Below are 26,839 nucleotides of genomic sequence, written 5' to 3'. Positions count from 1 at the left end.
TGACTGAGTAACTGAATGAACTGAACCTCCCTCTTTGACCTTCCTCCCACTTCCCCACCACATTGCATCCAACTAGCTCATCACAAAACACTGAGCTGAGCTCCCTGTGATACACAGTAGGTTCCCAGGAGCGATCTGTTTTACACATGGCAGTTCACATGTCAATCCCAGTCTCCCAGTTCATCCCTCTGTCGTATCCACGTCTTCATTCTCTACTTCTGCATCTCTATTCCTGCCCTGCAAGTAGGTTGGTCTGCACCATTTTTCTAGATTCCACGTACACGCATCAATCTTTGTTTTTCTGACTTACTTCATTCTGTGTGACAGATTCTGGGTCCATAAACAACTCTGCAAATGACCCAAGTTATTCCTTTTTATGGCTGAATAATATTCTATTGTTAATATGCATCATATCTTCTTTATCTATTCACTGGTTGATAGACATTTAGGTTGCTTCCATGTCCTGGCTATTATAAAGAGTGCTGCAGTGAACATTGGAGTGCACGTGTCTTTTTGAATTACGGTTTTCTCAGGATTTATGCCCAGTAATGGGGTTGCTGTGTCATATGGCAGCTCTAGCTTTAGTTTTTCAATGAACTGCCGTACTATTCTCCATAGTGGCTGTGTCAGTCTGCATTCCCACCAAGAGGGTTTCCTTTTCTCCACCCTTCTCAAATATTTATGGTTTCTAAGTTCTATGTGGCTTCTGACATACTTTCTAGAGCTTCAATTTCCTCCTCTATAAAACTGGGATAATAAACCTGTTTTGTGACATTTACAACACTGATGGTGGATTAAATAAAACAATGAATGGAAAAGTGCTCTATACGCTAAAAATTAGCCTGCAAATATGTAGGATTATTAACGTCCCATTAACAAAATTCAAAGGCCTCTGAGTGGGTGCTAGGAACGACATCAGAAGCCACTGTAAGTCTCAGCTATGTGCTTGTGGGTGTTGTAAATGTTAAGACGGCTCTTGGGTTGTCTGTATTTTAGATGTCAGACTCTGAAACACAACAAGTGCCAGGAGAAGGATGGTGGCTTCATTTTAACACTCCTATAGGGTACACTCTCATTGTGTTTTGGAGAAAAAACTGCTACTACACACATGGGCTTACACGTGAATGATTCCAGCGTGTCACTGCTACAGGTCCTGGAGAAACTGCAGGGACACCTCGAACTGCTGGAGCAGGAGTTTCTGGCCAACAAGGAGAAGCACCTGGCATTGAAGGAGCAAGTTCCCAAGCACAAATGCCCAGCCGCCAAGGACTTTGATCCAGAAAGGTAGGGCAGGCTTCACCTCTGTGGGGTGAAGTGTCAGAGGTGAGCTCCTTCAGGAGGGATTCTGCTGGGGCTGCTGGCCTAGCGCTTGGAGAGCTACTGCTCTCGGGCCAGCAAAAACAGTGTCACCGCTGAACTGGTGTCACCCATGCACCAAGTGTGAAATTCCTGCTGTGTACAGTCCTGTCGGGGGAACGGACCCAGATGGAGTGTCCCAAATGAACATTGTCCGCTGGAGGAGACATTGCTGCTGCCTTGCATTTTGCTGGATGTCACGATAATTGGTCCTGAGACCCAGAAGAGCACAAGGAAACAGCAGAAATGCTCATCTGCTAAGCCCAGAGGACCCTCTCCCCTCCAGGTTCCCCCCCGCCCTGCCCTCTCCTTTAAGCCCATCCCATTCCTGCCTTTATTTCTCCTGCCTAACTCTTTTCTGTCCCACTTTTTCCCTATCCACAGACAATACCCAAGGGATAGCAGGCAGCAAAGAATCACTGTTAGGCTGGTTAATGTTGGGGTGAGGGACCCACAAATCCTGATAAAGGCAAAATGTTAAAACCTGAAGTCAAGTGATTCCTGAATTAATTCACATTAGAAACTTGAGCACACAAGCACACTGAGGATTCCAGCTGGCCATTTTGATGGCCCCGTGCTCTGCTCTCTCCAATACGAATAATTTTAAAAGATATATTCTAGGACTCAAGGCTAGGGTTGGTTCCATGTACTTTCCTGGTATGAATCTAAAGAACTCATTTAGTAGGCTTCATATTTGTAAATTCAGCTCTTTCTATTCATAGTTTTTTAACACGAATTCATTTTTGATGCCAAAATATTTTAATGGCTTATATTTTGGCATTAGTGTCCTGAGGTAATTTTCCCAAAGTACAATCTTACTTCTTCAAAATGAATGACATCTCTGTCTATGGTTATTTCAATACTGAGTAATTAGACAGCAAAGATGTGGTTTTAATATTGATTTTTTTCCCCCCAAAGGCTTTTTTTTTTCTCTTGGAAAAAAAGATCTCCACATGCTTTCACTATTTGTTTAAAAACTAATAGAGTGAGGATATTTATTTTCCAAGAAATCCCACTTGTTTTGGCAGTCATTTTAAAGACAGGCCTCTGTGCACATTAAGACCAAAACTATGCAAGGCCTTATTTATATCCTAGTTACACCCACACTGTGCCTGGCCCTGGTATAAATCAAAAGTGTTTCAACTGCAGTTATATCCCATATACAGGAAAAGCTTTCAACACTGGGGCAAGAAAAAGACTTGGCCTCTCCCAAAACTCGCCTCAGAGGAAGCCAAGCATGGTCAGCTTCCCTTGTTCTCAAATGGGCAAAAAGGCAGAACTCAGTCCAAGCCTCAAGGTCTTGCCATGTTGAGAACCTTCTAAAAGATGGCTACAAAGGCCACTGTCAGTGGCTTTCTGTAAGTGAAAGAATTCTGCAAATTAATGGACAAACTTCTTAAGTCAGCTATTGTGTGCTTATTCAGTTCAATTCAGTCGCTCAGTCGTGTCCAACTCTTTGCGACCCCATGAACCGCAGCACACCAGGCCTCCCTGTCCATCACCAACTCCCAGAGGCCACCCAAACCCATGTCCATCGAGTCAGTGATGCCATTCAACCATCTTATCTTCTGTCGTTCCCTTCTCCTCCTGCCTTCAATCTTTCCCAGCATCAGGGTCTTTTCAAATAAGTCAGCTCTTTGCATCAGGTGGCCAAAGTACTGGAGTTTCAGCTTCAACATCAGTCCTTCCAATGAACCCCCAGGACTGATCTCCTTTAGGATGGACTGGTTGGATCTCCTTGCAGTCCAAGGGATGACTCTCAAGAGTCTTCTCCAACACCACAGTTCAAAAGCCTCAGTTCTTCAGTGCTCAACTTTCTTTATAGTCCAACTCACATCCATACATGACCACTGGAAAAACCATAGCCTTGACTAGACAGGTTTGTGACATTGTACAGGAAACATGAATCAAGACCATCCCCTAGAAAGAGAAATGGAAAAAAGCAAAATGGCTGTCTGAGTAGGCCTTACAAATAGCTGTGAAAAGAAGGGAAGTGAAAAGCAAAGGAGAAAAGGAAAGATATACTCATTTGAATGCAGAGTTCTAAAGAATAGCAAGGAGAGATAAGAAAGCCTTCCTCAGCAATCAGTGCAAAGAAATAGAGGAAAACAATAGAATGGGAAAGACTAGAGATCTATTCAAGAAAATTAGAGATACCAAGGGAGCATTTCATGCAAAGACAGGCACAATAAAGGACAGAAATGGTAGGGACCTAAAAGAAGCAAAAGATATTAAGAAGAGGTAGCAAGAATACACAGGAGAACTGTACAAAAAAGAGCTTCATGACCTAGATAATTACGATGGTGTGATCACTCACCTAGAGCCAGACATCCTGGAATGTGAAGTTAAGTTGGCCTTAGAAAGCATCACTACGAACAAATCTAGTAGAGGTGATGGAATTCCAGTGGAGCTGTTTCAAATCCTGAAAGATGATGCTGTGAAAGTGCTGCACTCAATATGCCAGCAAATTTGGAAAACTCAGCAGTGGCCACAGGACTGGAAAAGGTCACTTTACATTCCAATCCCAAAGAAAGGCAATGCCAAAGAATGCTCAAACTACTGCACAATTGCACTCATCTCACACGCTAGTCAAATAATGCACAAAATTCTCCAAGCCAGGCTTCAGCAGTATGTGAACCATGAACTTCCAGATGTTCAAGCTGGATTCAGAAAAGGCAGAAGAACCAGAGATCAAATTGCCAACATCCGCTGGATCATCAAAAAAGCAAGAGAGTTCCAGAAAAACATCTATTTCTGCTTTCTTGACTATGCCAAAGCCTTTGACTGTATGGATCACAATACACTGTGGAAAATTCTGAAAGAGATGGGAATACCAGACCACCTGACCTGCCTCTTGAGAAACCCGTATGCGGGTCAGGAAGCAACAGTTAGAAATGGACATGGAACAACAGACTGGTTCCAAATAGGAAAAGGAGTACATCAAGGCTGTATATTGTCACCCTGCTTATTTAACTTCTATACAGAGTACATCATGAGAAACACTGGCCTGGAGGAAGCGCAAGCTGGAATCAAGATTGCCAAGAGAAATAATAACCTCAGATATGCAGATGACATACCACCCTTATGGCAGAAAGTGAAGAGCAACTAAAAGCCTCTTGATGAAAGTGAAAGAGGAGAGTGAAAAAGTTGGCTTAAAGCTCAACATTCAGAAAACTAAGATCATGGCATCCAGTCCCATCACTTCATGGCAAATAGATGGGGAAACAGTGGAAACAGTGGCTGAGTTTATTTTTCTGGGCTCCAAAATCACTGCAGATGGTGACTGCAGCCATGAAATTAAAAGACGCTTACTCCTTGGAAGGAAAGTTATGACCAACCTAGATAACATATTAAAAAGCAGAGACATTACTTTGCCAACAAAGGTCTGTCTAGTCAAGGCTATGGTTTTTCCAGTGGTCATGTATGGATGTGAGAGTTGGACTATAAAGAAAGCTGAGTGCCAAAGAATTGATGCTTTTGAACTGTGGTGTTGGAGAAGACTCTTAAGAGTCCCTTGGACTGCAAGGAGATCCAACCCATCTATCCTAAAGGAGATCAGTCCTGGGTGTTCATTGAAAGGACTGATGTTGAAGCTGAAACTCCAGTACTTTGGCCACCTGATGGGAAGAGCTGACTCATTTGAAAAGACTCTGATGCTGGGAAGGATGAAGGGCAGGAGAAGAAGGGGATGACAGAGGATGAGATGGCTGGATGGCATCACCAACTCAATGGACATGGGTTTGAGTGGACTCCAGGAGTTAGTGATGGACAGGGAGGCCTGGCGTGCTGCGGTTCATGTGGTCACAAAGAGTTGGACTTGACTGAGCGACTGAACTGGACTGACTAGACAGACCTCTGTTGGCAAAGTAATGTCTCTGCTTTTTATTATGCTGTCTAAGTTGGGCATAACTTTCCTTCCAAGGAGTAAGTGTCTTTTAATTTGATGGCTGCAATCACCATCTGCAGTGATTTTGGAGCCCCCCAAAATAAAGTCAGCCAATGTTTCCACTATTTCCCCATCTATTTGCCATGAAGTGATGGGACTGGATGCCATGATCTTAGTTTTCTGAATGTTGAGCTTTAAGCCAACTTAACACCTTCTTATTGCTGTCTTTGAAAGGTAACATTCAAAAACACTTGGATTTCATCCATCTTGTTTGTCAGAATGTAGTCTGATAGATATTTGATTTTTTCACACACTAGCACCAGAAACCAAGGAGTCAAGAAATGAAGTTCTATCTCCATCAATTCTTTTCTTTGATATTATCTCCATATACTCTTGTCTTCTATTTTACAGAAAATATCACAAATTCCTTCAAAAAATGTCTTTTCTCTACCTCTGGATCTGCATGTGGTCACCTCCTCTTTCTTCATTCACTTTCCAGCCTCTACAGGTTGAGCCCATCCTTGAGCCCATCTCTTCCTGCTACGTTGAGAGTTTGTTCCGTCATTTCACTTCCTTTAAATCTTTAGCGTCCTTTGCCACCTGCTGAATTTTCTTCTTCCTGCCAGACTAGAGCACATTTTCCTATATTTTATTTATCAGTCTGGCTTTCCATGCTTAGATCTTTGTCCCAGTACTCACTGAACAGGGCAGCCTTTTCTTACTAGTGTAAAGCCACTTTAATCATGTATAAAACCCACACGTGTATTAATACACATACGCATGCAGTGTGCTCAGTCATTTCGGTATCGTCTGACTCTTTGTGACTCTATGGACTATAGCCCGCCAGGCCCCTCCTGTCCATGGGATTCTCCAGGCAAGAATACTGGAGTGGGTTGCCATGCCCTCCTTCAGGGGATCTTCCCAACCCAGGGATCGATCCCACGTCTCTTATGTCTCCTGCATTGGCAGGTGGGTTTTTTTCTTTACCACTAGCGCCACCCAGGAAGCCCAGTTTTGGGATTGGTTTTATTCTCCCCGCTGATCTATGTTTCTATTTCTGCATTAACCACATAGTTCTAAATTACTATAGGTTAAGTATATTTTTTAATGTTTCTCCTCTTTTAAACTTTCTTTAGCTATTCTTATTCATTCTTCTTACTAATTAACTTCATAATTAGCTCAAATTTATTTTTCCATTGATAGTCACTTTTATTGAGAAATATGGTTTTAGGAACCAATTTTAATAAAATTCCATTTGAAATTTGTTTAGGATTTCACTGAATTTATAGATTAGTTCAGGAAAAGTTAAAATCTTTGCAGTGAGTGTTCTCATCCTATTCCCATGAAAACATCTCCAGCAAGTTTTTTTCATGTAGATTTTATACACGTTTTTATTAAATTTGTTCTTAGCTATTTTAGACTTTTCTCTGTGTTGTTAATAGATGTTTTCCGTAATTCACATACAGGAAATAAAGAAAATTATAAATTTAACTTATGTGGGGCTACCTTATGCAATTCTGCTCTTAGTATTTCACTGATTTTCAGTTGATTGTCTTAGTTTTTAGGTATGACAATCGTAGCATCTGCAAATGATAGGTCCCCTCATCTTCCCTTTTCTCCTTAAATATTTATATATCTTTCCTTCTCTCCAACTTTTCTATCTCACACATCTTTACTTCATTTACTATTTTTTCCAAAATAGTACTGAATAATCACAATACTAGTGAAAGCAATCATTCTTCTCATATTCCTCATGGTATTGGGAATCCTTCCAAATGTTACTGGGTATGAGGATTGCTGTAGGTTCAAGCAGATAAGCTTTATCAAGAAAGTTTCCTTCTATTACTCTATTACTAAAATGAGATTTTTTTTAATTTAGGAAAAAGTTTAATCCATGGGATTTAGAAATCTATTTAATCTCCTTTAATCTATTAATATAATGAAATATATTAATAAATATCCTAATATTTATCTATAGAGTGAGTTGCGATATTTTCCCTTTTCTTTTTGTACTCCAGAAACATTACTTAACATCTTTGTTGAAGTCTCATATAATCCCACTTGGATTTGGGGCCTTTGAGAAGGCAAAACCATAAAACCCCTAAAAGAGAACACAGGAGAATACCTGGATGACCTTTGTTATGGTGATTATTTTTGAGATACAATATCAAAGGCATCTTCTATAAAATAAATAATTGATAAGCTAGACTTCATTAAAATTTAAAAGGTGTGCTCTGTGAAAGACTATGTAAAAGGAATGAGAAGACAAGATAGTGACTGGGAGAAAATATTGGCAAAATCCACTTCTGATAAAGGATAGTCATCCAAAACACACAAGAACTCTTACAACAATAAGAAAACAAACAACCCAATAAAATAGTGCTAAAGATCTTAACACTTCACTGAAGAAAATACAAAAAAGGGAAATAAGTATATGTAAAAGATGGCAAAAACACATATGAAAAGATGTTCCATACTGTATATCACGGAAATGCAAATTAAAACAATGAGATACAACCACATACACTATTACAGCGCCCCAAATCTGGAATGCTAAAAACACCAAATGCTGGTGAGCATGTAGTACAATAGGAACCCTCCTTTATTGCTGGTGGGAATGCAAAATGCTGTAGCCACTTTGGAAGACAATTTGGTGGTTTCTTTCAAAACTAAACATACTCTTACCATATGATCTAGCAATCACACTCCTTGGTACTTACACAAAGGAGATAAAAACTTATGTCCGAAAACATGCACATAAATGTTTCAAGCAGCTGTATTCAGAACTGTCAAAACTTGGAAGCAACCAAGATGTCCTTCAATAGATGGACTATACTAATAACTATGGTATATTCTGACAACGGGACATCATTGTGCTAAAAGGAAGTGAGCTATCAAGTTAGCCAAGACATGGAGAATACCTCAATGCTTAATACTGAGAAAAAAGCTGATCTGAAAAGGCTATATATCGCATGATTCCAATTATGTGAAATTATGGAAAAGGCAAGACTATGGCAACAATAAAAATATCAGCGGTTGCTGGCGGTTGGGATAGGTGGAAGTTTGAATAAGTGGAGTACAGAGGATTTTCAGGGCAGTGAAAACACTCTACATGATATCATAAAGACGGATACGTATTATACATTTGTTCAAACATATAGAATATACAACACCAGACTGAATCCCAGTGTAAAATGATAGACTTTGGGTGATTATGATGTGTCAGTGTAGGCTCATCAGTTATAGCACAGGTACCACCTTGAGGGGATGTCAATAATGTTGAAGGCTATGCATGTGCAGAGGCGGAGAATGTATGGGAAATCTCTATATCTTCCTCTCAATTTTGCTGAGAAGCTAAAACTGCTCTAAAAAAAGTATTAATTGGGAGAATATTAACATGTCTAAATAATTATTGCATGAAATAAAAATCGATATTAGGACTAAACTACAAGTCAATAATAAGTGAGAAAAGCATATATGAAAACCAATGTATTGTAGCTAAAAAAACACAATACTTTGAAGAAAATACAGTTTTAAAATATATTTACCATTGGAGGGGGTGAAGTTCAAAATCAATAAACTAAGTACTCAAACCAGGAAAGCAGAAAAAGAACAATAAAATAAACTTCCAAAAGGAAGAGATTCATAAAAAGAAGCAATAAATACAATTTATAATAATTTGATCAATAAAATGAAATAGTTTCTTTGAAAATATCTATAAAATAGCCAATGGAAAGTTTGAGTGGAAAGCATAAATAACATTAAGAATGAGAAAGGAAAAATACCAGAAGAAAAATTTTAGATTGACTGGGATTGAACAACTTCCTATCAATACATTTTAAAATCTGGATGAAATAGATAAGTCTCTGGGAAAATATAAATTATTAAAATCTACTCAAAAAGAGGTAGGAAATCTCAAAAGACTAAAAACAAGAGGAAACTAGAAAATATCTAGTTTGTTTCTAGAAACAAAAAGTCTCCCGAAGACACCTAATCCAAGCAGGATTATGGGTGAGTTCAACAAAGACTTTAGGTAACTCTCCTGGAACATTAAAAAAAAAAAAAAAGAAACATTTTCTAACTCATTCTATACCTAAACATGATCCTTCTATTCCTGGCCTATGATCCATTCCGAGTTGATTTTTGTGAAGAGTATAAGGTCTGTATCTAGACTGATTTTTTTGTAATGAATGTCCAGTTGTTCCAGCACCATTTGTTGAAAAGATTATCTTTGCTCAATTCTATTGACTTTACTCCTTTGCCAAATATCAGTTGACTAATTATATGTGGGTCTATTTGTGGGCCTTCTGTTCTGTTGATCTGTTTGTCTTGTGGTTCATCAGTACTACACTGCCTTATTTCTACAGCTTTATAGTAAGTCTTGTGATTGAGTCCTGTCAGTCCTCCAACTTTGTTCTTATCTTTCAGTATTGTGTTGACTGTTTCAGGTCTTTTGTCTCTACGTATAAACTTTAGAGTAAGTTTGTCAATAGCCACAAAAGAAGTTGCCAGAATTTTTTTTTAGTAGGATTGGTTAAGATCAAGTTGGGAAGAACAGACATCTTGATACTATCAAGTTTTTCAATCCATGAATGTGTAACGTCTCTCCATTTATTTGCTTTTGTGATTTCACCCAGAGTATTGTAGTTTTCTCCATAATGATCTTGTGCACATTTTGTTAGATTTATACCTGTTTTGAGTTGGACCAAAAGTTCCTTCAGGTTTTTCTGTAAGATAACATGAAAAATCCAAATGAACTTTCTGGCCAATCCACATTTAATTTTTTGGATCTTAATGCAAATGATACTATGTTTTTAATTTCAAATTCCATTTGTTCATCAAAGATATTTAGGAAAGTGATTGACTTTCATATATTAACCTTACACCCTGCAACTTCGCTATAATTGCTTACTAGTTTCAAAGTTTTATGGTTCTCTGGAATTTTCTACCCAATCATGTCATCTATGGACAATTTTATTTCTTCCTTTCCAATGTGTATATTCTTTGTTTCCTTTCCTTGTCTTATTGCGTTAGGTAGGACTTCCAGTACAGTGCTGAATAGGAGTGGTAAGAAGGAACACCTTTGCATTGTTTTGACAGCTGTGATATAATTTTTAAAGTTTTGGGATTTATACTTTTTTGGGGGGTAATAGACAAAATTTAATAATTTTAATGAATTTGGGGAAAATTAATTCTTTGGGGGCAAAATATATATCCTTATATATGTATGTACATATGGAGTCTCCTGCCTTGGAGGCAGATTCTTTACCATCTGAGCCATCAGGGAAGCCCTATACATATATACACATATACCCATATGTACATATACCTATGGATTGAGCTTATTATTCAGATTTCTCATGTTATTCTTTTTCAAGTGATATAAATCATTTTTTTCCAGAATTACAGCTCCTAGGACTAACTGTAAGGGACCTCAAAATAATCAGATCCACATATGTAGGGTATTATCTCATAGTTGAGACACAGAAAGATTAAATAATTTGCCCAAGGATACACAGCTAATGAATAACAAAATAAGAATTAGAAATATACAACATAATATAATTAATACTTCTGTATGTTATATATGAAAGTTGAGAGTAAGTCCTAACAGTTCTTATCACACACACAAAATATTTTTTCTTATTTCTTTAATATTATGTCTGTATGAGATGATGGATGTTCACTAAACTTGTGATAATTATTTCATGATGAAAGTCAAATCTTTATGCTGTACACCTTAAATTTATCCAGTCCTGTATGTCAGTTATATCTCAATAAAACTGGAAGAAAATAAAGAGAACTGAGTCCAGGCCTTTGAAGTGAAGGGTCCATCATCCTTCCTGTCTGAAGACAGACCACCTTAAAAATGTAAATCAATGCTATATTCAAGAACAGTTGTTACTAGTAAGAATATGGACTGCATACCCAATAAGATGCCTGTTTGTTTATATTTACCTAGAAAAGTAGACAGTGAAATCTTCAAGTTGGAGACGCCACTTAAAGATTTTAAAGAGAAAATTAATAAAAGCAAATGTACTTCAGCTGTCTCTCTTCCCATGAATTCTCCAATCAACCTGGATGACTTGTCATTCATATCCTCTCCACCCTTAAATGAGGTAATACAGCAACCTACAGCTTAATTTCATGCCAGGAAAAATGGTTTTTATGTATTTATAGAATCCTAATTCATGGAATCACTGAATTCTATCTTAACATTTCATGAAAATTTAACTTTCCAAAGGCCTATGAATCATTATTTAAAGTAGAACCAGATTTTAAAAATTAGAAGCTATTTCAAGTGCTGGTTTTTGACATTTCTTATTGGTTTAGGGTGTAACAATGCAGCTTAAACAGATGAACTGCTGAAGAACTGCTGAAGAACTATTTCTTCTGGATGAATAATAACATTTTTGTAGATTTTGTGTGCCTGGAAGAAATCATTTTTCTTAATAGCTTTGTACTCTCCCTACTACATAATAGCACACTCACTAAAAGAACTATTTCCCATGAGTCCACTTCTACATTTTCTTTCTCTCAAGTTAAATTCTTTTGGATTGTCTATGTATGCAAGATCACGAATTCAAATTGATCACCACAGTCTCTCCATTCTTTTTGTTAACCTCAGATATCAGACCATTTCAGACCAAATTAAAATTCCAACAAATGGAATCATCTGAATGATTGTGAATGTTATTCAAACTTGAATAGATTCTAGTCAGAGTTAAGGACAGGATGTTGTTTAGTTCAGTTCAGTTACTCAGTTGTGTCTGACTCTGTGACCCCATGGACTGTAGCACACCAGGCTTCCCAGTCCATCACCAACCCCTGGAGCTTGCTCAAACTCATGTCCATCAGGTTGGTGATGCCATCCAACCATCTCATCCTCTGTCATCCCCTTCTCCTCCCGTCCTCAATTTTTCCCAGCATCAGTGTTTTTTCACATGAGTCAGTTCTTCACATCAGGTGGACAAAGTATTGGAGTTTCAGCTTCAGCGTCAGTCCTTCCAATGAATATTCAGGACTGATGTCCTTTAGGATAGACTGGTTGGATCTCCTTGCAGTCCAAGGGACTCTCAAGAGTTTTCTCCAACACCACAGTTTAAAAGCACCAGTTCTTCGATGCTCAGCTTTCTTTATAGTCCGACTCTCATATCCACACATGACTACTGGAAAAACCTTAGCTTTGACTAGACGGACCTTTGTTGGCAAAGTAATGTCTCTGCTTTTTAATATGATGTTTAGGTTGGTCATGGCCTTTTTTCCAAGGAGCAAGCGTCTTTTAATTCATGGCTGCAGTCACCATCTGCAGTGAAGAAGCCCAAAACAGTAAAGTCTCTCCCTACAGTGTTTCCCCATCTATTTGCCATGAAGTGATGGGACCAGATGCCATGATCTTAGTTTTCTAAATGTTGAGCTTAAGCCAACTTTTTCACTCTCCTCTTTCACCTTCATCAAGAGGCTCTTTAGTTCTTCTTTGCTTTCTGCCATAGGGTGGTGTCATCTACATATTTGAGGTTATTGATATTTCTCCTTGCAATCTTGATTCCAGCTTGTGGTTCATCCAGCCCGGTATTTCATATGATGTATTCTGCATAGAAGTTAAATAAGCAGGGTGACAATATACAGCCTTCACGTCCTCCTTTCCTGATTTGAAACCAGTCTGTTGTTCCATGTCCATTTCTAACTGCTGCTTCCTGACCTGCATACAGAATTCTCAGGAGGGAGGTCAGGTGGTCTGGTATTCCCATCTTTTTCAGAATTTGCCACAGTTTGTTGTGATTCACACGTTCAAAGGCTTTGGCATAGTCAATAATGCAGAAGTAGATGTTTTTCTGGAACTTTCTTGCTTTTTCGGTGAGTCAACGGATGTTGGCAGTTTGATCTCTGCTTCCTCTGCCTTTTCTGAATCCAGCTTCAACATCTGGAAGGTCACAGTTCACATACTCTTGCAGCCTGGCTTGGAGAATTTTGAGCATTAATTTGCTAGCATGTGAGATGAGTGCAATTGTGCAGTAGTTTGAACATTCTTTGGCATTGCCTTTCTTTGGGATTGGAATGAAAATTAACCTTTTCCAGTCCTGTGGTCACTGCCAAGTTTTCCAAATGTACTGGCATATTGAGTACAACACTTTCACAGCATCAGCAGCAGCATCTGGAATTCCGTCACCTCCAGTAGCTTTGTTTGTAGAGATGCTTCCTAAGGTCCACTTGACTTCACACTCCAGGATGACTGTTTCTAGGTGAGTGACCACCCCATGGTGGCTTTCCGGCCATTAAGGTCTTTTTTGTATAGTTCTGTATATTCTTGCCACCTCTTAATATCTTCTGCTTCTGTTAAGTCCATACCATTTCTGTTCTTTATTGTGCCCATCTTTGCATGAAATGTTCCCTTGGTATCTCTAATTTCCTTGAATAGATCTCTAGTCTTTCCCAGTCTTTTGTTTTCCTCTGTTTCTTTGCATTGATCACTTAGAAAGTCTTTATCTCTCCTTGCTATTCTTTTGGAACTCTGCATTCAAATGGGTATATCTTTCCTTTTCTCTTTTGCCTTTAGCTTCTTTTCTTTTCACAGCTATTTGTAAGGCCTCCTCAGACAACCATTTTGCCTTTTTGCATTTCTTTTTCTTGGGGATGGTCTTGATCTCTTTGTCCTGTACAATGTCACAAACCTCTGTCCATAGTTCTTCAGGCACTCTATCAGATCTAATCCCTTGAATCTGTCAAATCCCTTACAAATAATCATAAAGGATTTGATTTAGGTCATACCTGAATGGTCTAGTGGGTTTCCCTACTTTCTTCAATTTAAGTCTGAATTTTACAATACGAAGTTCATGATCTGAGCCATAGTCAGCTCCTGGTCTTGTTTTTGCTGACTATAGAGCTTCTCCACATTTGACGGTAAAGAATATAATCAATCTGATTTCGGTATTGCCCATCTGGTGATGTCCATGTGTAGAGTCTTCTCTTGTTAGAAGAGGATGTTTGTTCTGGCCAGTGTGTTCTCTTGGCAAAACTCTGTTAGCCTTTGCCCCACTCCATTTTGTACCCCAAGGCCAAATTTGCCTGTTACTCCAGGTATCTCTTGACTTCCTACTTTTGCATTTCAGACAGGATGTTGAAGATTATACAATGTTAGCCCTTCCAAACAAGTTAGGTTTGCCTCCTCAGAACACTTAACCACCTGGCAAAATCCCATTCATTCAAGCCTCATCTTCAGAATTAGGCCATTTATATGACCCGACCCTGATGCAGAGCCACCCGCCCCAAGGCAGAATTCTTTGCCCCAGCCTCTGTGTCCCCATACAACTGTGTCTCATTTGTCTTGCACCTTTGCACCCATCTTTGCAGCCCTAACATCTAATTGAATGCCCAATAAGGAGTGCATACTCAGTATAGTAAACTCTGAGCCAGGGTGGTTTTAACAAATGATCTCAAAGGTTCACAGCTGGTTCTCTCTCTTGTCCTGAGCCAAAGTTAGCTTCAGTATGGTGTGAACGAGCCTAGTGAGGCAGCCCAGCCGGTCAGCACTCTGTGAGGTCTGGGTTTGCTCTTAACTGGTCCCAAGTTTACAGCAACTGTTGCAAGATGATGAGGACTCTATAACTTTGTGATAAATAGCCCTGAAAAGAGAGTCTACTGCTAATATTATCCATTCATTCAGCAAATATTTATTGCTAAATGTTAGGTACTTTTCTAAGTATTGGGGATACAATATAAATAACAGACAAATCACCTACTGTCAAGATGCTTACATTTCTGTGAGGAACACATACAATGAACAGATAAAATTAACATGGAACTACAGAATGTTAAAAGTGTTATGCAAGTGCCAGTAATAACGCATTTTTATGACTCTGAAGTCAGACTGTCTGGGTTCAAATCCAGGCTCTGTCACTGATCAGCTTTGTGACCTTAAAAAGTTATGTAACCTCTCTGAGCCTGTTTCCTCCTGTGTAAAGCGAGGCTAATAATACCTGTCTAAGCTTCCAACTCCTCTTCAGCAAAAAGACTTTGCAAACTGTTAAGGTGTGAACCAGTAGAACTATTATGTTTGCTATAATTTTGTCATTATCATTTTAGATCCAGGGGTTTTTAATCCCAGTATTTCTAATGTGTTTATAATGAAATATCTCAAAGTTGGTCCCAAGACTAGCAGCATTGGCTTCACCTGGCAGCTTCTTAGAAATTTTAATGATATAATGAGGATATTTAAATGAATTAATATATATACTTAAAACAGGACCTGACTCATAGTAACTATATTACCTGGGGGTAGCTACCTTGGTCATGATGGGATGTGACCAAAAGTAACTCACTGGGGGAGGTTAGGGTCAGAGGTGAGGTGTGAATTGAGTACTGGGGGATGAGAAGGAGGCAGCTAGGTGAGGAGTCTGGGGAAAGGGACTCCAGGCAGGAGATGACAATGCCTTAAGGACACAGAACTGAGTTGAGTCCATTCCTATGGGACTGCAGCCCTAAGGGCAAGTCCTCTCGCGGCTCCCCAGTTATTCAAGGACCACTCCCGCTGTTCTGCAGGGCTCCCAGGCTCGTGTGCGTGAGAGGGGACAGGAGGCCCCCTCTTCTGAGGAGCTGGCCTCGCAGCCCTAGCAAAGAGTGCAGCAACGGGCTCCTCCTGAGGGTTCAAGAGGGAGAAGTGGACCGTGGGTTCCCCGGGAGCCTGGCTGCCCGGGTTGGGGGAACCCTCTGCACAAAGGTGTCTGGGGCAGGGAGGGTGAGAAAAAGGCAAGTGGTCACTTGACATCCCCACCACACTCTACCTCAGGCTACTCCTTCCCACCATCCCCGGAGTACTGAAATTAAATTCTCAAGGACTTCACCAGACTAAACAAAAGCCGAATAATCCCCCAAAGTGGGGCTCAAGAACTGACTCTAAAATTCAAACTGCCTTTTTAAAAAAAAAAACAACAAAATACCCAACAAAACAAAACAAACTAACCAGAGCAAATGGCCATGAGGTTGTCTTCTGCTCCAGGGTAGCGTCTAGGAGCCCCGTCCTGGCTCTGTTCAGCTCATTGCCTTGGCATTTTTACCCACCCAGTATGGCTGCCTGTGACTCTGAAATTAGCATAATTAAGATCACTTAGCTCTCGTTCTAATGGGTGTCCCGGATGTTAGTGCTGGTGAGAGCTGCCCACATGGCTAACCCTCCCCACTCTCTGAGCATGCAGGAGAAAACTTCTTGAGGCACCTGTTCTAGATCAGGGCTTGTCTCCAACTGCAGTGTGTCGAGGACTCACCTGCAGGTCTTACTGCACTGCTGGCTTTGATTCAGTAGGTCTGGGGTGAGCCTACAATTCTGCATTTCTAACAAGCTCTCAGCTGATGCCAATGCTGTTGGTTTGGGGACCACATTTTGAGATAATTCCATTATAAAGGAATTGGAAATACCGGGATTAAAAACCCCTGGGCCTAAAATAATAATGACAGTTATAATAAGCTGTAGACAATAATAATTCTGCTGGTTCAGAACTTTGCTGCTTGCAAAGAGTTCTTGAAGAAAAAAGTTGAAAGCTTACAAAGGTGAAGAGACTTGTCCAGCACAAATGACGGGGGGACACTGGATCCCAGGTCTCCCAACTCAGGTAGAGGGCACCCCTCTACATTCTTCTAATATAGTGAAAGTGGAAGTGTTAGTCACTCAGTTGTGTCCGACTCTTTGAGACCCCACGGACTGTAGCTCACCAGGCTCCTCCATCCACGGATTCTCCAGGCAAGAATACTGGAGTGGGTTGCCATGCTCTCCTCCAGGAGATCTTCCCAACCCAGGATCGAATCCAGGTCTCCTGCACTGCAGGCAGACTCTTTACCATCTGAGTTACTAGGGAAATGTGAAGTGCAGGGGTACCCCCTGTAGGCCTATGAGTGATAAAAGAAAACACAGAGGGACAGTGAAGTAAAAAAAAAAGCCTCATTATTTTTAAAATTATAACTATACAGGTTCATAGCAAAAAAAAAAAAATCAGAAAACAGAGAAAAGTATAAAAAGGAACATTTCTCTGGGAGAAAAACTATTGCCAATGTTTTAGCATATATCTGTCTGGTCTTTTTTCTCTGATACACATGCTTTTTGCAAAAGTGGAGTCATACATGTATTGTTTTGGAATATACTTTTTTCATTTAACATTATATTGGGGGCCTCTCAACTGTGATTGAATAAACCTACAGCTGCATTTTTAAGCACTGCTTTATATTTCATTGTATGGGTAGACCCTGACTTATTAAACCAATCTCTTATTGATGGACATTCAATTGTTTGTGGTTCTTTGATAGGATAAACACTGCTTCAGTAAAATCATTTAACATGGAAACATTTGGCCAAAGTTGATTAGTTCCTTTGGACAAAAATCTAGGATTGCAGATGATGGTTCACAAGGTACACAGCGAAAATTTGATAAACTGGCCTTTAGCAAAGCAGTGGCCGCGGCAGTGCCTGGGAATGAAGGTGCCTTCAGCCTGAGCCAAACCAGGGCATCTGCTTTTTCTTTCCAACCTTCACTAAAGTGATAAGTGAAAATTGATATTGTGCTAATCTGTATTTCTTTGACTAAAATTTACCCATTTTTGTATGTTTCTTGGCCATTTCTACCACCTCTTTGACAGTATCAACATTTCAACTAATGTTTGTGAAACCACAGTCAATATTTTAAGAAAGGTGGACAACCTAGAAAACACTAAGAGCAAACAGTGCTCACTATTGAGATCTTTATCATACAAAGGGCTTTGACACAGGTACAAAAGAGCCATAGATGTGTGGTTAATGACAGAAGTATATGGGAAGGGCTCAGATGCCAGCGAGGTCATGCACTCTGTGTGACCCCGACAAGCAGCTTAAACTCTGAGTCTCAGATTATTCATCACTAAAACGGGGACAACCTGCCAGGATGGTGGGAAGGGATAAAGGAGACGATATGAGAGGCACCTGGCACAAGGAATGATTAACACATATTTTTGCCAATAAGAAAACACTGAAACCCTCCAAAAAATTGATGGATAAAAAAATAACTAAAAGTCACAAGTAGGGAATATGACCAATAAATAAACATGGGGAAACACTTATCTCCTTTAACAACAGACTAAATGTTAAAACACAAGGAGCCACCCCTACTTTTTAAATGAACAAGAACATTTTCAAGAGAGAATTCCTGATGCAGAGGAAGGTGTGGCCAAGCAAGCTGCCCATGTTGTTGGCAGCATCCAGTTCGTGCAGCTTTGGTGGAAAGCAATCAGGCCACATGTTTCATCACACAAACACGTTCGCAACCTTTGACCCAGACACTTCCTAAGGAAGTAATTCAAAATATGGAAAAAGCTGTCTGTACAATGATGCTTCTTTCTCACCATTGTTTGTAATGGTGAAAAAAGTGTTTATCTTTTTGTTTACATAAAGGGTAAAACGATAGCAAGGGTGGTGTCAGCCCTTTCAGTTCCATAGTGTGATTTTTGGGTGTGTGTTAAACGGGGACATATAAACAATAATTTAGGCCTCTCAGTTCAGTTCAGTCGCTCAGTCGTGTCCGACTCTTTGTGACCCCATGAACCGCAGCACGCCAGGCCTCCCTGTCCATCACCAACTCCTGGAGTTCACTCAGACTCACGTTCATCGAATCAGTGATGCCATCCAGCCATCTCATCCTCTGTCATCCCCTTCTCCTCCTGCCCCCAATCCCTCCCAGCATTAGAGTCTTTTCCAATGAGTTGACTCTTCGCATGAGGTGGCCAAAGTACTGGAGTTTCAGCTTTAGCATCATTCCTTCCAAAGAAATCCCAGGGCTGATCTCCTTCAGAATGGACTGGTTGGATCTCCTTGCAGTCCAAGGGACTCTCAAGAATCTTCTCCAACTCCACAGTTCAAAAGCATCAATTCTTTAGCGCTCAGCTTTCTTCTCTAGACAGTCTCTTGTTTTAATTCGCAGTTGAATACAGTGCTTTGGAAAGGCTTTTAGATTCTGCTGAACAGTGATCAGATTTAAATCAGTGAAGGATTTAAAAACCATCCTCAGTCCCTTCATCCTTAGTGGAGTTTGGGGTAATTCGAAACCAAAGGAAAGAAAAAGGCGGGGTGGGGGTGGGGGGTGTTCTGTCATCTGTAAACTAGACTTGTAAATGTCTGGAGAAGGAAGGAAGTCAAGGCAGGGTGGAATCTTCCTTTCTGTAAGCCCTAGGCCATTACAGCAGAGAAACCCCGCCCCCACCTCCCCCAACTCTCGCCCAAGCCAGAAAGCAGAGCCGAGGCGTCCTGAGATGGTGAGTCTGGCGGGGTCCGCATGTGTGCTGGGCTGTGCCCGAGCAGCTGAGGGGTGAGTCAAATCCTTGGTCGCATCCATATCTGTGTGTGTTTTGTGGTGCAGGAGGAGCCCAGCACCGCCTCGGGGAGGCAGGACCGTGCGGAGACGACCAGTGCAAGCTGTGCCTTCTGCCTCCGCGTACTTCAATGGTGAGGGTTCCCGGCTGCTAAATTCCCAGGGTGGGCGGGAGCCTGTCCTGGGATAATAACTCCAGCGAGGGTGGGCATCAACTCGCTGAACGACCAGCAGCCACGAGCCAAGTTACAGAATCACAGAATTACAGAGTTACAGAATCTCTCAACTGACAAATCCCTTTAGCAGTGGCCCTCATCTGGGGAGAGCTTCAACCTTACCGTGCACGCTCAGGTGCATCAGTCGTGGCCGATTCTTTGTGACCCCCTGGACTGTAGCCCGTCAGGCTCCTCTGTCCATGGGATTCTCCAGGCGAGAATACTGGAGTGGGTAGCCATTTACTTTTCCAGAGAATCTTCCCAATCCAGGGATCGGACCCTCATCTCTTGCATTGGCAGGCGGATTCTTCACCACTTCATCACCTGGGAAGCCCTCAACCTTACCAGGGGACTTGAAAATAATGCACATGCCTCAGCCCCCACCTACTGTATTAGCCTCCCCAGGGGTGGAGCCCTTGAGGGAATGTTTCTTCTAAATTTCCCCTGACTCTGATAGGCCCCTTGGTTAAGAATCACAGCTACAGCATATGGAGGGTGGTTTGGCCTGAAGGCTCCCTTTGAACCTTGCCCACCTGGGAGATTATTATACACCACTGTATACTAGCTCCCACCCTCACTACTCTCCCCTCACAATGACTGAAAAATCTTCCCTATTGGGTCTCACCTCTGTCCCCCAATCCCACCAGAAAAAAAGCCTAATCCCACCTCTCAGGGTTTACTTCTCCCCCATCCCTCAGCAAGGAATCATCCAGGTGACAAGCTGTAAACTGGGTAAGAAAGTGTAGATGTGAAATCCTAGGGAGAAACCCTTTATGAGTTTGAAACACTCTTAGGTCAACTGTTAGTCCACATGGATTCAGAATCATTTATTTGAAGCTTCTATCAATAAGCCAGACGTGCCTCCTCCAAGCTCCCGAGGTGCAGTGGACTGAGGCCAAAGCTTGACTAATTGACCTTAGAAAGGTTGAAAGTCACGGAGGGAGGGGCAGTTTAGCTACCACAATTATGTGCATGTAATGTACGCTAATAAAGGCAGATGACAAGGTCTGAAAGCCTGCAGCTTCCTGTTAGAAAGCATTCCAGCATGGGAACAGATACTTGTCATCAGGGTTCTATTGAGTTTCCACCCCCTAAAAAATCGCCATGTGTCATCTGGTGTGGACCATCACTCTAATAAACCAGCAGCTTTGACTCTCAGGGATAGAAGGGCCTTGAATAATGCCAACTCCCTCAGTCAACCCAGGCTCACTATTTTTATTGATTGAATTAAAATCTAGGTTTTGAGGTGTTTTGTGTGTTTAGGTTTTAGTAAATATAATAAATATTATATATATTTAGTAAATATATATTACTCTATATATATTTAGTAATATATATTTAGTAAATATAATAAAGGGGTGGCTCAGTGGTAAAGAATCCACCTGCCAATGCAGGAGATGCAGGTTTGATTCCTGGGTTGGGAAAATCCCCTGGAGGAGGAAGTGGCAACCCACTCCAGTATTACTGCCTGGGAAATCCCATGGACAGAGGAGGCTGGTGGACTACAGTCCATGGGGTCACAAGGAGTCGGACTGTTTCTGCTGCTGCTAAGTCGCGTCAGTCGTGTCTGACTCTGTGCGAACCCATAGACGGCAGCCCAACAGGCTCCCCTGTCCCTGGGATTCTCCAGGCAAGAACACTGGAGTGGGTTGCCATTGCCTTCTCCAATGCATGAAAGTAAAAAGTGAAAGTGAAGTCGCTCAGTCATGTCTGACTCTTGGCGACCCCATGGACTGCAGCCTACCAGGCTCCTCCGTCCATGGGATTTCCCAGGCAAGAGTACTGGGTGGGGTGACATTGCCTTCTCAAAAGAGTCGGACATGACTTAGCAACTAAACAACAGTAATAAAAACAAGTATAATAAAAAATATTCTGACATTTAAAAAACATTCTGATTAAGCATTCAAGGTACTAGATATTTCTCTACCAAATTTATAGTCTAGACCTCACAGAAGCACTTAAGTACCAATACACGGACCGATGTTCCAGACTACATTTCCTCTTTTATAACAAACAAGTTAGAAGGCAAAACACAACCAAGTGTAAAATCAGATCTAACAGTAAATCTATTGCTGGCGATAGGCATGATTTATCATTTGAAATCTTGGTAAACTACACATCCTTGAGGAATTAGTTGAACAGAAGACTGTATAGACTCTTTACTCTTTTAGAAGATTAGAGTTCTCTCAGATGGGATGTATTATTTATTTAGCCTACTGATGCACATACTGTTTGAAGGATATTTATATACGTGCAGATAACTAACAATTATGCTACAGGTCAAATGTTTATCCCTTTATGTCTGATGCAGAATTTTGGATTTAAGAGATTTTGGATTTACATGTCAGCTACTTTGTCTTACTGAAAAACTGTCTTCTCAAGTAGAGTTTCCCTTAGCTGTTTGGCAAGAAGATTTTAGTGCACAAAGAAGTTTCAAAGAGGCAGAAAAAGAAAGTCGTGTATTAGACTGAGTTCACTTGAGTGCAATCCAAGTTTTCCACTTTGGAGAGCAGATGTTCACATGCCCCAGAGGAGGAGGGTGGAGACCGAAAATAAGGTGTGAGAAAATATGTGACTCAGGAGGAGAGCATGTTTTTCCAAGAGGCAGGAAAGTGCCTGGCTTCTCAGCCCTGAGCCTCACAGACTCCAAGCAGGGTTGGAGTCCCCCACAGCAGGCCCAGGCACAGTTGGATGTGCCTGCATTTGCAAGCAAGGCCTGAGGCTCAAACCCCATTTCCAGGAATCAGTCTCATTCCTGACTCACTGGCTATGTCCAGGATATCTTGGGCACGGTGCCCTCCACACTAAGAATAAGCAACATTCCCTAGGGGCTTATTACAGTATCCTAGGGGCTGAGCTAGAACTTTCTTAAGAATTTTTATCAACTAAAATCCCTTTCAAGGAGTTAGAGTTTCTGTGAAGAAGGGAGACTGAAGCTACAGATGGCTGGGGGAAGTGTCCCAGTATGACTACCATAGGGTGTCTTTCTGATGCCCCCTGGTGGCCTTCCATCACTAAAATGAACACCACATGGTCTTGAAAAAGCATTACTATGAACAAAGCTACAGGAGGTGATGGAATTCCAGCTGAGCTATTTCAAATCCTAAAAGATGATGCTGTTAAAGTGCTGCATTCAATATGCCAGCAAATTTGGAAAACTTGGCAGTGGCCACAGGACTGGAAAAGGTCAGTTTTCATTCCAATCCCAAAGAAAGGCAATGCCAAAGAATGCTCAAACCACCACACTATTGCACTCATTTCAAATGCTAACAAGGTAATGCTCAAAATTCTTCCAACTAGGTTTCAACAGTATGTGAACTGAGAACTTCCAGATGTACAGCTAGATATAGAAAAGGCAGAGGAACCAGAGATCAAATTGCCAACTTTCGCTGGATCATAGAAAAAGCAAGAGAATTCCAGAAAAAACATCTGCCTCACTGACTACGCTAAAACCTTTGACTGTGTGGATCACAACAAACTGGAAAATTCTTAAAGAGATGGAAATACCAGACCTGCCTTACCTGCCTCCTGAGAAATCTGTATGCAAGTCAAGAAGCAACAGTTAGAACTGTTGGACCTGGAACAATGGACTGGTTCCAAATTAAGAAATGAATACATCAAGGCTGTATATTGTCACCCTGCTTATTTAACTTCTATGCAGAGTACATCATGAGAAATGCCAGGCTAGATGAAGCACAAGCTGGAATCAAGATTGCTAGGAGAAATATCAATAACCTCAGATATGCAGATGACACCACCCTTATGGCAGAAAGTGAAGAGGAATTAAAGAGCCTCTTGATGAAGGTGAAAGAGGAGAGTGAAAAAGCTGGCTTAAAACTCAATATTCAGAAAACTAAGATCATGGCATCTGGTCCCATCACTTCATGGCAAATAGATGGGGAAACAATGTAAACAGTGACAGACTTTATTTTCTTGGGTTCTAAAATCACTGCAGACGGTGACCACAGCCATGAAATTAAAAGGCACTTGCTCCTTGGAAGAAAAGCTATGACCAACATAGACCACATATTAAAAAAGCAGAGACATTACTTTGCCAACAAAGATCCATCTTGTCAAAGCTGTGGTTTATCCAGTAGTCATGTATGGATGTGAGAGTTGGACTGTAAAGGTTGAGCGCCGAAGAATTAATGGTTTTGAACTGTGGTGTTGGAGAAGATTCTTAAGAGTCCCTTGGACTGCAAAGAGATCAAACCAGTCAGTCCCAAAGGAAATCAATCCTGAATATTCATTGGAAGGACTGATTCTGAAGCTGAAGCTCCAATACTTTGACTACGTGATAGGAAGAGCTAACTCATTGGAAAAGACCCTGATGCTGGGAAAGATTGAGGGCAGGAGGAGAAGGGGATGACAGAGGATGAGATGATTGGATGGCATCACTGACTCAATGGACATGAGTTTGAGCAAGCTCCAGGAGATGGTGAAAGACTGGGAAACCTGGTGTGCTGGCATGCTGCAGGCCATGGGGTCACAAGAGTTGGACACAACCAAGTGACTGAACAACAGTGGTCTCATAACCTTTAGCCCCATATTTGCCATTTAGTCACTAAGTCATGTTCAACTCTATGTGACCCCTTGGACTGTAGCCCACCAGGCTCCTCTATCCACAGAATTTCCCAGGCAAGAATACTGGAGTGGGTTGCCGTTTCCTTCTCCACAGGACCTTCCTGACCCAGGGATTGAACTTAAGTCTCCTGCATTGTCAGGCGGATTCTTTATCACTGAGTCACCAGAGACACAGAACAAAATCCAGGACTTTTTGGATCGCTCAGTTTGTACTTTTGGATACAAACTCATGTGATCTGGTACCAACAGGTAGCATAGCTTCTTCCCCTGATAAGAACTGAATTTAAAGCATGAATATGAAGGAAACTCTAAGTTTTATAACTTTGTATTTCATATTTCTAATTGTGTATGTGGATATGATGACTAGATATTATCCTCAGGAAAACAAAACAGATTTAATGTTTGGTATACATGTTCTTGGGCTTCCCTGGTGGCTCAGACAGTCAAGAATCCACTTGCAGTGAGAGAGACCTGGGTCGGGAAGATCCCCTACAGAACGGAATGGCTACCCATTCCAGTATTCTTGCCTGGAGAATTCCGTGAACAGAGGAGCCTGGCAGGCTATAGTCCATGGGGTTGCAAAGTGCCAGACACGACTGACCGTAATACACACACACATACATGTTCTCACCAGGCCAGACTGTGCTGGGTGCACTTTCTCATCAGGAAAGTTCTCAAACAGGCAGGCAGAGGGTTGAGGGTTGGCTGTGTTGAGAATGATATAGATCCTCCATCGTTACTGGCTCTGAGCTAAGAAATTTCACATTTCACTTTTACCAATTCCTTCACTATCTCTATTAGCAGTGTACTAAACGTTTATGGAATCTTCTGCATCTTTTTTAGGGAGCAAAAAATGGAGAAAAAAGATCACAGAGGAGTTGACTGTGAAAGGTTTCCTATTGCCATTCAAGACAAGATGCTGCACCCAGACTCAGTTCTCGGTAAGTTGAGGGGTCTAGGGGCGGTTGTCATGGTTCTGGTCCCTCTTTGGGTTCTGCTCACTATGGGCAGAATACCTGCTATGCTAAATAGCTTTACCTAGACTAGGGTGTTGCATGTTAATTTTTGTTTTTGCAAGATGTAAAGAATTAGTAATGAATTGATTCAAGCGAGATGTGGTCAAGCAGGGTGAAAGTGCCCGCACCTGTCTCTGCCTGGAGTCGCAGGGCTCTGTGACTCAGTCATGAGGTGGTCTCAGTTCTGTGTGGCAGCCCCCCAGCATGAACAGAATCTGCACCTGAGGAGCTCACGTACATGGGAGCTGCTGAGGACTTGCCCAGTACATTTCATAGGAGCAGAAAGAGTGGAGAGGAGACCCAGAGAGCACCAGTGTGTGGAATTCAATGATTTTTAGTCACAGGGACCTTTCTCCGAAGATAGTTTAAGCAGAAAAACAAGCGCTGGCAGGACTGCCCTGGATGAAGAAGAGGTGGGCCTGAGGCCTGCAGCTTAGGCAGCTCTGGGAGAAAATCAGCACCCAAGCCTAATCTACCCAGTTTATACAGGAGGAAACAGGGGCCAGAGAACTAAACAGGCTTGCTTACGTTCCCACAGTCTGATAGCCAAGAGCCTTTTCTTCAGCTCAGTATTATTCCTACTCTGCCACATGTAGCTCTATTTCTTTGTAGAAGACACATTTTCTAATAATAATAATAGGTTTCTCTGACTGAATACTTACTCTATACACCAGAACTAAGCAGAGGCTTTCAAAGTGTGGTCGGAGGGTCCCTGGAGGGCTGTGAGGTCCTCTCTTTTCCCTGAAAGAACAATACTGCAACAGGTTGAGTGGAGACACACCTGTGGAAGCCAGCTGCCTTCGGTTAAGCTAGATATTCTAGGTATTTGCCAAAACACAAAACACGGCCGCTCTTCTCACTGGTCACTGATTTTTTTAATTTTCAAAATAGCTATTTTTCATAAAAGTGTTATTTTGTGAACATGAAATGATTATTGTTTTTAAAGTATTTTTTTTAATTTCTCAATTTAAAATTCTAAAAAAAAACAACCCTTGGGACTGCTCATTCAGTCTTAGGAAAATCTAAATGATTCTACAGAGTAAAAATGACTTAAAATTTATAAATAAATACTTCTCTACTAATCCATGTTCAACCAACTGAATGTTGTATGACAGTTCTCCAGTGCAAGAAGATAGACTTTTAGTGCAGGTATGAAAAACACCACATATTATGATATGTGAAAATGTTAGTCTCTCAGTGTGTCTGACCCCATTGACTGTAGCCTGTCAGGCTCCTCTGTCCATGGGATTCTCTAGGTAAGAATACTGGAGGGAGTAGCCATTCCCTTCTCCAGGGCATCTTCCTGACACAGGAATCGAACCTGGGTCTCCTGCATTGTAGCATCTGAGCTACCAAAACTAGAATAAACAAAAGGTCTTTGGGGTCCTCAATTTTAAGAGTGTAAGAGGGTTCGGAAATCAAAACTTTGAGAATTGTTGACATATAGTATATTATCAC

The 26,839-nt window shown here is 41.1% G+C and overlaps 1 protein-coding gene across 1 annotated transcript in view; it reads left to right on the top strand.

Moving 5' to 3' along the window:
• The window catches only part of AKNAD1 (AKNA domain containing 1), a 48,725-nt gene that overhangs the window by 11,980 nt on the left and 9,906 nt on the right, over positions 1-26,839 (top strand). The window contains exons 5-9 of the mRNA XM_042243164.2: positions 1,151-1,284; positions 11,205-11,361; positions 19,373-19,510; positions 19,615-19,700; positions 25,209-25,306. Coding sequence (XP_042099098.1) covers positions 1,151-1,284; positions 11,205-11,361; positions 19,373-19,510; positions 19,615-19,700; positions 25,209-25,306 — 613 coding nt within the window. The remainder of the gene's footprint in view (positions 1-1,150; positions 1,285-11,204; positions 11,362-19,372; positions 19,511-19,614; positions 19,701-25,208; positions 25,307-26,839) is intronic.

The sequence above is a fragment of the Ovis aries genome, chromosome 1 (assembly GCF_016772045.2).
Source record: "Ovis aries strain OAR_USU_Benz2616 breed Rambouillet chromosome 1, ARS-UI_Ramb_v3.0, whole genome shotgun sequence".
Taxonomy (NCBI): domain Eukaryota; kingdom Metazoa; phylum Chordata; class Mammalia; order Artiodactyla; family Bovidae; genus Ovis; species Ovis aries.
The sequence above is the reverse complement of the archived record's forward strand: the minus strand, read 5'-3'. Positions and strand labels throughout refer to the sequence as shown.